General features: G+C 44.0%; 1 protein-coding gene across 1 annotated transcript in view; it reads right to left on the reverse strand.

The window, feature by feature from the left end:
* Positions 1-13,631, reverse strand: part of Armh3 (armadillo like helical domain containing 3) — a 181,922-nt gene that overhangs the window by 101,605 nt on the left and 66,686 nt on the right. Inside the window, exons 19-20 of the mRNA XM_021151523.2 lie at positions 12,696-12,756; positions 2,434-2,522 (exon numbers count right to left, since the gene is read on the reverse strand). Coding sequence (XP_021007182.1) covers positions 2,434-2,522; positions 12,696-12,756 — 150 coding nt within the window. The remainder of the gene's footprint in view (positions 1-2,433; positions 2,523-12,695; positions 12,757-13,631) is intronic.

The raw sequence follows: 13,631 nt of genomic DNA on the forward strand, positions 1-13,631 counted from the left end.
GAGGCAGAGGCAGAGGCAGAGGCAGAGGCAGAGGCAGAGGCAGAGGCAGAGGCAGAGGCAGAGGCAGAGGCAGAGGCAGAGGCAGAGGCAGCGGCGAGTGAGCGCCTCCTCCATTTTAAGGTTAGAAGCCGTCTTGTTACCAGGTAAAGCCATTCCTGTTTTCTGTTACTCCCACTTTCTCCTATGTTCAATGTGGTTCTTTCAAAGCCTGCTCTAAGGAAACAGCCCTGTGTGACAGAGAATAAAGCTCGCTTACCTCTAAGAATTTGGGTAATGGTCTTTACTCTCTATCAGTGGGATTAATAGCAAATCTCCGAGTTCAGTTAAGGCCAGCCTGGTCTACAGAGCAAAACACAGAGAAACCATGGCTACACAGAAAACCCTGTCACAAAAAGAAAAAAAAAAAAAAAAAGTAAATAAGTGAGTAAACAAATAAATGACAGGAAAACCACGATAGGAAATGTGAGAGGGAAGCAGAACAACCGGAAGCCTGAATGAAAGACGGAGGACAACACAACAGGGCACAGCGGAGAGCAGCGAGCAGCACACAGTGGAACAGTGAGTAAGAGGACAGGGAATGAGGGGGAGGGGCAGCTAGCCAGTCCACAGGGGCCACGGTGGAAATGACCAAAAAAGGAAGGATAAAACTAGATGAGAACCGGAAGCGGGAGACAACTGCTGCCGCCACAGAACTGCTAACCACTACCATGACATCATCTCATGACAGACTCTAACCACAGGCATTGTTATGTATCCTACAACTGCCCCAAGTACACACACCTGTACTATTTTCATTCTCTTTTACATTCTAGACTTCCAGAGCTCTATAATTATATTATTATCTAAATGTGGGTGGTACATGCCTATAATTCCAGCATTTGGGAGGCTGAAACAGGAAGACTATCTTGAGTTCAGGGCTACAGAGCAAGAACCAGTCTCAAACAACACACACACACACACACACACACAAAATGTCATTTCAATCTCTTTCAATATCTCTTCTAACATGCCCTCGATTTTAAACCCTCATGATTATATTCTTCTCTCCTAAAGCTAGGACTAAAATTGCTGCTGTTGCCATTAGTGTGACTGTCCTGCCCTCCCTATTACCATCATACACAGTAACTGCTGAAAAACTTGCTAATCCATTAATTAAAGATCTCTACTTCCCATTATGGAGGTCTAAATTTAGAAAGCCAAATTAAGCTGGGAGGAAAGCATGTGTCACAACAAGGGAGATGAATTCCACGGAAGGGGCTGGGCTCCTGGCCTGCTGTCTTACAAAGCCCCCAACACTAACACGCTCTCTCTGCTCAGCTCAGCACAGAGAGCAGCATCCCACCGGAGGGCAGCCAATCATCACTGTAATCAGCTGGAGAAAACCATTATCCCATCAGGTCACAAAGCCACAGGACAGCAGCAAGCAACTGCCGCAGAGGCAGGCTTTGCTTTCCCAAACCTCCCATTTAGTCACACGACATAAAGGGTGGCAAGCTAGCATTAACTGTGCCCTTAGAGAAGAGCCACTTCCCGCCTGCAGGGGTGGCAGTGACTTTACTGGGTTACCAAATGGATATAAAGACCGAAGTAAACATTGTAATTTTCTGTTTTGTCTCTGGCACAGGGGGAGTGGTACCATCTACACAGTCTGTAAACAGTAATAATGCCAGCTGTAACAAAAGAACAGGGCTCCCCCCATCTCTCCGCCCCCATCCATCCCCACCCTCCTAACGCCATTCCTTCTGAGATTACTCATCTTGAGGAAATACACAGAGGCTCCCTATAGTCCATATGCTGCTACCAAATGGAAGGGGGTGGGAGTCCAAGTTTGCACTGATTTCCTCCTTGCTGTTACACAAAGCCAGAATATTTGAGACTCAAGACATGTTTGGTTGATTTTGTTTTTTAAGACAAGGTATCACTACATGGCACTGGATGGCCTAGAATTCACTCTGTATCCCAGGCTGGCCTAGAACTCACAGAGAGCCACTTGCTTCTCCCTCCAGGGCTAGGAATTCAGATCTGTGCCATTATGCTTGGCTAAAAAATTATATCCCTTCTTGAATTTTTTTTTCTTTTTTCTCTTTTCTCACTGCTAGGGATCAAACCCAGGGCCTTACACTTGCTAGGCAAGCACTCTGTACCAAGCTAATTATTAAGCCCCAGAACCCAAGAAATCATCAACTGTTTCTAAAGGCTGACACACAGACAAGAGGACAGGGCAGGAGAGGGAACAAGAAAGCAGGCGTGGACCACACAGCATGCTGAAGTCTAGACTCAAACAAAACTGAAAGGTGAAAAATAAATAGTACAAGTAAAACCAGAATCATATTAACTAGCTGCGAGGCTAGAAGGGCTACTAAAAGTCTGAGCCTGAGTCTAAAAGTCAGAAAAAGCACAAAGGAAGAGGACAGACTCAAGAAGGAACATTACCTGACCAGAGTTCCCGCCAGGTATAATGCAGGCGAACTCTACACTTCTTCTGGTAACACAGCAGTTTATGCACTACCTGGACACACCGCCTGCAATAAGAAAGGAAATCGGGATAAGCTTCGGAATCCAGCACAGCTCACCTGGACTCTTCCTGTAGGGAGGTGGTTCGGCTGGGGCCACTGAGACTGGGGTTAAAGGAAAAAAGATCATTCTGGTGAATTTCCTCTGTCAGTCTCTTGCGCGCGCACGTGCATACACACACACACACACACACACACACAATTTGTGCTACCCATGGGACTACAACCACTTAGAGGCCTGCCTGTACTAAGGTACCACTGAAAAGGCTATCAATGTCTCTTCCTGGGTTCAATTCCTAGCACCTACATGGCAGCTAACTACAGTGTGTAAATCTGGATCCAGGGGATCCGACATCTTCTGGCCTCTCTGGATACCAGGCATATATATGTGCTATGCAAGGGTAAATGTAGGTAAAACACCCATACACATAAAACATTGTTAATTAAAAAAAAATTTACGAGAGAGAGGAATGGATTGGATATAAAAAAAATTAAGGACATTAAGACTCTAGATCAAATTCAATTCTAAGAGATGGATCAGCAGGTACCAGGCTTCAACAGAGGCCCAGCACCTAGCCAGAGCAGCTTGTAGTTACCTGTGACTCCAGCTGCAGGACTGACACTTTCTGGCCTCTAAAGGCACCTGCACAGCAAGTTCCAGGCCAACATGGGCGAGGTAAGAGTCTGCCTCAAAATTAAATAAAGAAGCTGGGTGGTAGTGGATACCTTTAGTCCTATCACTGGGGAAGCAGAGGAAGGTGGATCTCTGTGAGCTCAAAGCCAGGCTGGTCTACAGTGCAAGTTCCAGGACAGCCAGGGATACTCAAAGAATCCCTTTCTCAAAAAAAAAAAACAACAAAAAAAAAAAAACAAACAAACAAAAAACAAACCAATTGAAATAGATATATAATGACTGGAATTAAAAGTCAGCCTAGGGATGCAGGGAGCACACAAACTCCAGCTCCTTAGTCGCACAAAGCAAGGAGTTAGTTGCAAGTGCTGCAGCAGCTGCAGGGAGCAACAGTCCAGTCCCTGGACTCTTCAATTATATGCATCAGAACAACACAATGTGCTTTGTTTGCTGTTTTGAGACAGGATCTTATGTAGCACAAGTCTGCTTCCAACTTAATACTACACCTAAGAATGACCTTGAACTTTTGATCTTCCTGGCTCCACTTCTCAAGCACTGATAGTACCAGATAGTTTTTTGGGGGTGCTGGTGATGAAATCCAGAGCTTCATGCATGCTAAGCAACTACTCTACCAAATGAACTATATCCCCAGCCTGTTTTGTTTTGTTGAAACAAAGTCTCATGTAGACTAGACTAGCCTTGAACTTGATACACAGCCAGGGCTAATGAGGCAGGGAAAAATAGAGAAAAAAAAAATGAGTCTATGGAACGGGAAGACAATCCTTCCCTCCTAGCTGATTCCAGCTGAAGACTCAGCCCGGCTGAGAAGCAAGAGGTTGCTGGCACAGATAATTCTAAACAGCAATGAACCAGGATGAAGGCCCGAATGTGTATGACCTTGTAGGACCACAGTCCACCCCAGATATTTCTGGGGATCTCAAAATTAATTTTGTTTCAGTGGAGACCTCCTAACTTTCTGCACTACATCCCTGTGCTCCGGAGGTAACCTTATTCACCTAGCATCTCATTTAGATTTCCAGCAACACTTTGAAGAAAATTGTTTCAAAAGCCACCCAACAATCTAGCTGGCTAGTTTGTTACAAGTTACAAAGGCTGTCTCCTGGGGACACCCACACTCAGGCTTTCAAGTATTTCTTAACTTCTTGCCCAATACTTTCCCTTAAAACTTGGGCTTAAGCCGGGCGTGGTGGCGCACGCCTTTAATCCCAGCACTTGGGAGGCAGAGACAGGCGGATTTCTGAGTTCGAGGCCAGCCTGGTCTACAGAGTGAGTTCCAGGACAGCCAGGGCTATACAGAGAAACCCTGCCTCGAAAAACAAAAAAACAAAAAAAACTTGGGCTTAATATCTATTTTATAAAAAAAAATATTTCCAGATGCTAAAGTTGAACCACCTAGCTTGCCTACATGCAATCTAGGTTCAATCCTGGGCACTGTATACACTGGACACACTGGCAGGCATCGGTTACACCTGCACTGTGCAGGTGGAGCACTGTGCAGGTGGGGCACTGTGCAGGTGGAGCACTGTGTAGGTGGAACACTGTGCAGGTAGAGCAGAAGGATGCCAAGTAACGAACTTTAGCTTACATAGCGGGTGTGTTTGCATGGCTGTGGATTTCGCACTTAATTCCTCTAGCTCAGTGGTTCACAACCTTCCAAACACTTCCACCCTTTAATTCAGTTCCTCATGTGTGGTGACCCCCAATCATAAAATTATTTTTGCTACTGCTTCATATCTGTAGTTTTGCTACTGTTTGAATTGTTATATAAATGCCTGTGTTTTCTGACTGCTTAGGCAACCCCAGAGTAAGGGCCATCGACTCTTACAGGAGTCATCACACCCCACAGGTTGGGAGCCCATGTCTAGACGGTCCTCTGACTCTTCCCTCTCAGAGCACAGTTAGCACTGGTTTTTTCTGTTTCTTGATTTTTTTTTTTCTCTTTGAGACAAGGTCTCACAATGTAGCTTTGGCTGCCCTGGAACTCATTATGTAGACTTTCAAACTCACGAGATCCTCCTGCCTCTGCCTCTCAAGTGCCCAGATTAAAGGTGTGTACCACCATGCCAGGTTTGGGTTTTTTTTTTCTGCTTATTTCCGTTTTGCAAAGAGGTCCAAGAAATGACCCCAAAGTGAGTTTAGACTAACCTAGGATACATGAGATCCTGTCTCAAAACAAAAGAAACCACTACCACCAACAACAATAACAATAACAAACGGGGGGGGGGGGCAGGGCAGAAGGAAGGAAGGAAGGGAGGGAGGAAGGGAGGGAGGGAGAGTAAAGTATTTTACTGAACTCCAAATCTACTACATATAGGCTTGTCTTGAAATTCTTTTCTACAAGGAAATAAAGGATCTGATCTTACCTGAACTGAAGTCCCTAAAAGATTAGAGGAAATCCCCAAGCAGCTTCAGGTGACATCTCGTTTTTATCTGATTGTTGAGGCTGACCTTCATCTTCCCTAAGGCTGGGAATGTAAGCACAGGCCACTCTCCCAGCTCAGGCCAATGCTTTCTATCTATTCACTCACCAAACACTGGTTGGACTGGTACTTAAATCTTACTGTATTTAAGTTCTAAGGATCTTAGCAAATTGGTGCCAGGTGACCTACCAGTTTCAAGCAAATTCAAAGGTTCCTTTCTGTGAAAATCGTTGTAACGTGAAAGAATAAGGGAGAGAAAGTCAAAGTGGAAGAGCCAAATGAGCACGGCCAAACAGCCATGCAGGAAGGGGCTCTGGCTCATCTCCCTTGATTTACAGAAGCTTTCTAATATATTCAAGGCCACTTCAACGCAATGGCAGCTTCAAGTAGAGGATACTTCCTGAGGTAGATAGAGTTAAGAGGGTGCCTGAAACACTACTTGCGTTCCTCTATAGGTACCAGTCTGGTCGCTAAATAAGCTACATTAAGGATAGCTATTCTTAGGGGCCTCCTATCAAAGGTGAAAAGAAACAGAAAAACACTAGCCTCCCTCTGAGAGGTAAGAGCCAGAGACAGGCTAAAGGAGTTAAAGTATCTAACAGCACACCAAAGACACACACACTAAAGTGTGCTTGCTCTAAATTTAAGCCAGGTGCGGTGGCATATGCCAGTAATACCAGCCTGAAGAAGGATTGACAAGAAAACAAGGTCAGCCTGGACTACATAGAAAACACTAGGCGTGGGGCTAAAGAGATGTTTCAGCAGGTAAGACCGCTCTTCCAGAGGATCCAGGTTCAAATCCTAGCAACCACATGGCAACTAACATCCATTTATAACTCTAGTTCCAAGAGAGCAATGCCCTCTCCTGGCTTTCTTGGGCAGTACATGTATATACATGCGGGTGAAACACACATACACATAAAATGTTTTAAAAAGAAAATATTAAGCCATCCAAAGCTACACTGCAAGACTTCTGTTTCAAAACAATAAAATATCAGGCCAGTTAGATAGCTTAGCAGGTAAAAGCACTTCTGACACAGGCCTGGTAACCTGAGCTCCATCCCTGGACCCAGGAAAGAAACCCTGGATGCAATGGCACACATGAACAGCAAGCTGCTATGAGGTGAAGACAGGATTACTCAGAACCTGGTGAGCCAGTAAGCCTCAAGTGTGCAGTACAGTAGAAACAACAAGAGACATTGTGCCTCCACAAGGCAGGAGAACCAACTCCTTAAAACTGACAGCTGATTTTCATGAGTTCACCATAACACATACACACCAACATAAAATACTTAGCAATCACACAAAAATATAAAGTAAGACGTAAATTAATATACACATCAATAAATTTTAAATAATTTTTTTGCCCTCAAAAAAAAATCTAACCTGTACTGAAACTGCCTACCAAGTGATACAAACTTCAGAGAAAACGTCCTTCCAGTTTCCAAGTCATTCCCTTGTCCCTAGAGATGGTGGCAGGAACCCATTTTGGTGTAGCTGCCATCTGCTGAATGATAGTCTCATCTGAGTCAATCTTAGAAAATTAATCTTAAAAATTATCCACCTATAAAAGCTTCTATCAACTTCTCCATAAAACTTACAGTGATCAGATCCCAGCTGCCTGTCTGTCACCACCGTGTGGGCTGATCCTTGGCAAACACGCCTTAGCTGCTGTGGACAGTGACAGCGCCTAACTGTGCCCTGCTGCTCTCTGCCTCACTTACAGGGTACACATGTCACTCCAGCACTGCTCCTAGGCTCTCCTGCTGTCTCCAGCCACTCAACAGGCGCTCTGCCGGACTTGTGCTCCCAATGACTCACACTGTGTGTAATACCACGCATAATGATATTTTTCTAATAAGTGGCAGGTGCCAAGGGAGGTAAGGCACGTTATAATCCCAGCACTCAGAAAGCTGAGGCAGGAATCTGGACAGCTTGAGGCCAGCTTGGGATACATTACAAGACTGTCTAAAAAAGAAAAGAAACAAAAACAAATTTAACAACTGTTACATCCTTAAAAATACATGCAGGCAGAATGACTCCAGATTTACTGCTTCTTGGGGTAGCTCTCATGCGCACAGTGGTTCCTAGTCTAAGAAAAGACAGCCTGGCTTTCTCCTGACTGTCCCTTTCGCCTGCATCTTTTGTAGACCCTGGCTCAAAAAAGAAGTGGGGTAGACGTGAGTTTTCCACATAAGAGTAATTTTGAAGGGATTATTTTCTTGGATTCTTTTCTCCTCCCTCTCAAACGCTGTGATAAGTACAGGAACGGCAACAAGAATCCAGCAGACCAAGAGTGGGGATTGGGTCGTTAGCCTGGGGTTTTCTCCCACCACTTCCTGCTCACAGCGAGACTGCTTCCCCCTTGGACAAGCACCTTTCTTCAACACTCAGTACTCACAGCACTCACACAAACAAAGAAGCTTGCCCACTTCTGACCCAGATACTGGCTCTGGGCGCTAAGTCTTCCTGTGTACTCCATACTTCTTCACACTTCGCCATGAGGATTATAACCTTATCTAAAATGGTATGAATTCATTTTGCTTTCCTTGTGCTGCAAGCTGCTGAGAGGCCATACACAATGAGAAGGGAGAGCAGCAACCTGGCCTGCTGCCAGCTAGGAGCAGAGAAGTTCACCTAAGAAGGACTTGACGCTCCAAATACCAAACTGAAAAAGGAAATGGAAGTGGGGGTGTGTGGAGAAGGGAGATCTAGAACACATCCATCGATACAGACTTGGAGAAAGTAAATCCACATGAGGGTGGATTTACTCCTGCCTAACCTTCTCATCATCTTCAGCATCCATAACCTCAGAAGATTCAAGGAGGAAGCAGGTAGAGAAAAGGCAAACTGCAAAGAAAGCAAAGCAATGCGAAGACTTCCTGGGACAAAGTCAGGAAGCACAGGTTAGGGTGTCAGGTCTAGAACAGCTACTGTAAGCCGAGTAAGAAGTTGACTGGAGAGACACACCCTGTAACTCCCCAGTTGTAGGCATACAGTCCTATCAAGCATTCTTCCACTGCCCATGTTCTCTCAGGCAATCTTTCCTTCTATTCTCACCCTTCCTCCATATGCCCTGTTCTCTAACTATGCAGAACAATATAGTCCTCTCCAAACACAACGCACTGTGAATCTACTACACTCCTGAAGGGTGTGTGCAGCCCCTACCTGGAATGCCCTTCTCCTACTCATCTATGTAGAAAACCCCCAAGGTTTTTTCATGGATTAGATCAAATGGAAGGAACCTATCCTGGGATCTTATCAACATGGGCACTCGATAGACAGACAGACAGACAGACAGATAGATAGATAGATCTTTCTGTTGTTCCTTATCACAAAAAAATGCTGAGAGTACAATCTAAGATCAGGAGAAATGAATTTGAATTTTGCTTCAACAACTTACTAGCCATGAAACTGAGGTACCAGTTTGCAATATGATTTCTGGCAATCCTAGTCCCCTAGAACTCACATTCTTTGTCTCAAATAAAATAATTTATAAGGGAATGTATTCCTTTAGAATCCAATCTCAAAGTGCTAGCATCTAAGAAGGGGGAAACTTCTACACACCATTCCCAGTGGAAGACAGAAGAAACAAGGACAACAAGCTTGCATAGCTGTGCATACAAACATGCACAAAGGGCTGGGAACATGGAGGGAAGGGAGAATGAGAGGGTGTGAGTGATTGAGGTCACAACCTCTAACCCTTTTTTAGTTGGCACTAATCCACTCGTGAGAGTGGTGTCTTCATGATCTAAATGCCTCTCACTAGGGCCCACATCCCCACACTGTGCCCTGGAGATTAATTTCCAACATATGATTTAGAAGAGGCACAATCAAGCAATAGTGCCCTTGCATAATCCTTCCCACGTTATATCCATGTGGTATTCAGTTACAACAGACACTGCACCTTCCATCTTGGGTTCTACACTCCTTTCTCTACTGGATTACTTGCTCTGAGGAAAGCTGTCATACCCAACAACCTATAAAGAGATCCAGGTGAAGAACTGAGGCTTGTACCAGTAAGATGACCTGCCACCAAGCCTGAGATACTAAGTTGATGCCCCAGGTACACATGGTACAAAGAATTGAATGCTGCAACGTGTCCTCTGACCTACACATGTACACGCCTATACACACACACACACATATACACCCCTACACAGGCACAAAAAAGATATAATTAAAAAAAAAAAATCAAGGCTTACCAACAACTCTTGAGTGAGCATGGAAGCAAGTTCTCCAACCTCAGAATGTCATTGCCTTCAGCGCCAACTAACACTTTTTCCCCCACAGCCTCTGAGCCTGAGGCAAACTGACACATCTCACACACCTGAGGCAAACTGACACATGTAGGCTATACAGCAAATTCCAGGCCAGGGCAGGTTCAGTCGGTAGAGTGTCTGTCTGCCTGCATGCACAAAGGCCTGGGTCCCTCCCTAGCACTACATGAAACCAAGCCTGGTAGCGTATGTAATCCTAGCAGTCTGTAAATGGAAGCAAAAGGATCAGAAGCCAGGGCGGTCCTTAGTCTCATAACAAATGCCACCTGTGGTACATGAGAACCAGTCTAACATAAATAAGTTATAGACCCATGAGAGGTCTTATGTTAAAAACATCCAGTTGAACTTTTCAGAGATTACTACACCACAAAAAATACAAAATTATGAATATTCATCTTAAACTAACCAGGTTCTGGGGCACACTAATACATTTGTGAAGGACAGTGACAGCCCAGCATTTACAGGGAAAGTCTGGAGCTAGGTGTGGTGGTGCACACCTTTAATCCTAGCACTCAGGAGGCGGAGACAGATGCAGCTCTAAGTTTGAGGTTAGTGTGGGCTACAGAGGGAGTTCCAGGACAGCCTAGGCTACACAAAGCAAAACCAAAACCAAACAAGTGTTTTGGTCTACCATGATGGAGAACAGCTGTAATCACAGTACTTGGGAGACAGTAGCTGAAGGATGAAAATTTAAAGCCATTCTTATGTACATAGGGGGTTCCGGGCCATTCTGGCTTGGAACCCATTTAAAAAAAAACAAAAAAAACAAAAACAGGGAAAAACTGGATTCATGCAACACCATGCCAATCTTATAAATAGCATCATTTTAAAATTAGAATGTACCTGTACCCAGGGGTGGTGATAGACATCTGTAATCCTAAAACTTAAGGGCTGAAGCAGAAGGATCATGAGTTAGAAGGTAGCCTGGTTTACACAGAAAGTTCCAGGTTTGCTTGAACTACACAGCAAGGCTCTGTCTCAAAACAGCAGCACAAATTAATAATAATTTAAAAAAATATATGGTAGGGGGCTGGAAAGAGGGCTCAGAGGAGAAAGGCATTTGCCACCAACTCTGACAGATGAGTTCAATCCCAGGGGCCTACATGGTGGAAAATCATGCACAAAAAAAAAAAAATAACAATAAACAGAGTTGGGAAGTGATAGTCCATGTCTTTAATCCCAACACTTGGGAGGCAGAGGCAGTTGGATCTCTGTGTGTTCAAAGCCAGCCTGGTCTACATAGTGAGTTCAAGGACAGCCAGCACTACATAGTAAATCCCCGTCTTAAGAAAGGAAGGAAGGAAGGAAGGAAGGAAGGGAGGGAGAGGGGAGATTAAATTTAAAAACAACGAAGGAGAAATGAAAAGAAGGAAAAGAAGTCAGAAAGTCTATACCAAAAATATATTTAATCCCTAAGGTGCTGGTTGGTGTTCACAGACTCCATGTAAAATAAGCTGAAATCATCTGCTAAGTCTTATAAAAGTAGTTTCGCTGGCCTTCGAGTTAAAATCAAGCATCAGACTTCTAAACCCAAAAAGTATGGCAAACTATAACTTACTTCCTAATCCAAAAGTAAAATGTAGTATTATTACACTGGCCCCAGGAGACCAAGACACATTCCTAGTCAGTCTGTAAGCCCTCTGAGGTCTGGCGGCCTGCTCTGTGTAGAGGCCTGGACACATCTACATCCCTGACACTGGGATAAAGTATGCCGAGTTAGCACACCAATGGCTCTCAGAGGGAAACACAAAGGCATTGATTCTGCTGTCAGACTGTGTGTGTGTGTGTGTGTGTGTGTGTGTGTGTGAGGTGAAAACAAAGCCTCCAATAACTCAGCTTCACCTCAAAACTGCCATGAACCTAACAATGACCTTGAACTTCTAACTGTCCTGCCTCCATTCCCCACGTGCGAGGATTACAGGCCTGTACCAGTATGCCCACCCTGAGCTTCTTCTGAAGGAAGAAGATATACATATCTAGGATGGCACTAATGTGGTTCAAGGGTGATGAAAGGAAGAGTGCAAAAGCAGCAGGGAGTATAGGACATTAAATGGCCTTCCTAAGCCCCATGAAAATATGATGACTTTCAGTAGTCTCTCATGTTCTCATGTAAACAACTGGGATAGATAACCACATTTCCTCCTCGGGCTTAGCCTAGCCACTGGAGACATAAGCCTACCCAATAAGGGTGTGGGATATCAAGACAGTATAGGCTAAGAACAGATCAAAAGGTCTTTCTTGACCTCTACCTACCATCTAAATATTAGTGACTGCTTTGATGCTAGCACAGAGAAAATGAGATGATATGCCAGTTTTACATATCTTTACAGTGCAAAAGCCTCCAGAAATCTGCTTCAAGGCATCTACCCAGATCTCCATGCAGTAAGCTTGAAAGTGATAATGAAGAGATACACAAAACCCAAACTGTAGCTTGTACTTTCTCCCTTCCAAAACAAAACAAAGAACATATTTCTTGGTATTTCTTCACACACAAATGTTTCCTTCCTTTTTTTTAAAGCATCTTGATTTCCTTTCCTAAAGATTTATTTTTACTAATGTGTATATATGTAGGTATAGGCACATGAGTGTGGGTTCCCACAGACTAGAGGTGTAAGACACCCTGGAACTAGACTTACAGGCTATTGTGAACCGCATGATGTGGGTGCTGGAAACTCAACTCAGGTTCTCTGCAATGGCGGTATGCACTCTTAACCACTGAGCCATCTCTCTGACCAATGAGTTTTTCTTGAAGTAAACGCAGCACATACATTTTCTACCACTTGATTCTTTACAATGAATCTGCACATATAAAATGAACCATGGTACTTACAGATAGAGATCCATAGGGAACTCCTTCATCATGTGTGTTACAATGAACTCCACCATCAGGTCTAAAAGAAGAAAGGAGAAAAATTATATCAATCACAATAAAATGTACTCCTTACCTTTGAGTTGGGGGGAAAGCTTCTCAGAACTGTGTGCCTTGCACTCGCACTGAGTATGGCCCTGCGGACATCTAGCTGCATGAACTTACCTTATTTTCTACGCCACTTTTTAAACACTTGCCACTTGAAAAATTACCAAGCAAAATGCTTCAGGCACTATTAAGTTCTAGTAAAATGGCTCATTCTCTTGTAAGTTAACAAAATAAAGATCTTACTCTCCTATGTCTAGAAAGACCTGGCAATAAGTTTAAAATCAAGGGAGGAGCTAGAGAGATGGCTCTGAGAACTGAGGACCCCAGTTTAATTCCCAGCACCCACATGGCAGCTCGTGCCATGTTGTCTGTAAGTCTAGTTCCAGAGGATCTGCCAACTTCGCCCAGACATACATGCAGGCAAAACATCAAAGCACATGAAATAAAAATAAACAAATCATTTTTAAAAAAAAAAAGAAAGAAAAAAACGTAGATACAAGGGAAATTTCATTGTACGCATATGTCATACCACACATAAGGCCAATACAAATGCCTAAGGGAAATCTGAGACTAGATAAATGAAGCCAGCAGAGATGAAAGTATTTGGAACCCATTCACACAAGCAGAGACTCAGCTCTAAAGGTGTCTGTCAGTCTATCCCAGTTCACTATCATGCTGACTGGCATACATTGCCTGGAATGGGCTGTGGCACTCTGGGTCAATAGAGGCTTATTACACACACAGTCTTCATTACAGTTTCTAAGATCAGGTAGATTCAGGAACTGAGGTGGACCATCCAAGTGAAAATGAGATCAAGAGCTTCTCTAACAGTCGGGTGGTGATGCAGGC

This window comes from Mus caroli, chromosome 19 (genome assembly GCF_900094665.2).
Source record: "Mus caroli chromosome 19, CAROLI_EIJ_v1.1, whole genome shotgun sequence".
Lineage (NCBI taxonomy): Eukaryota > Metazoa > Chordata > Mammalia > Rodentia > Muridae > Mus > Mus caroli.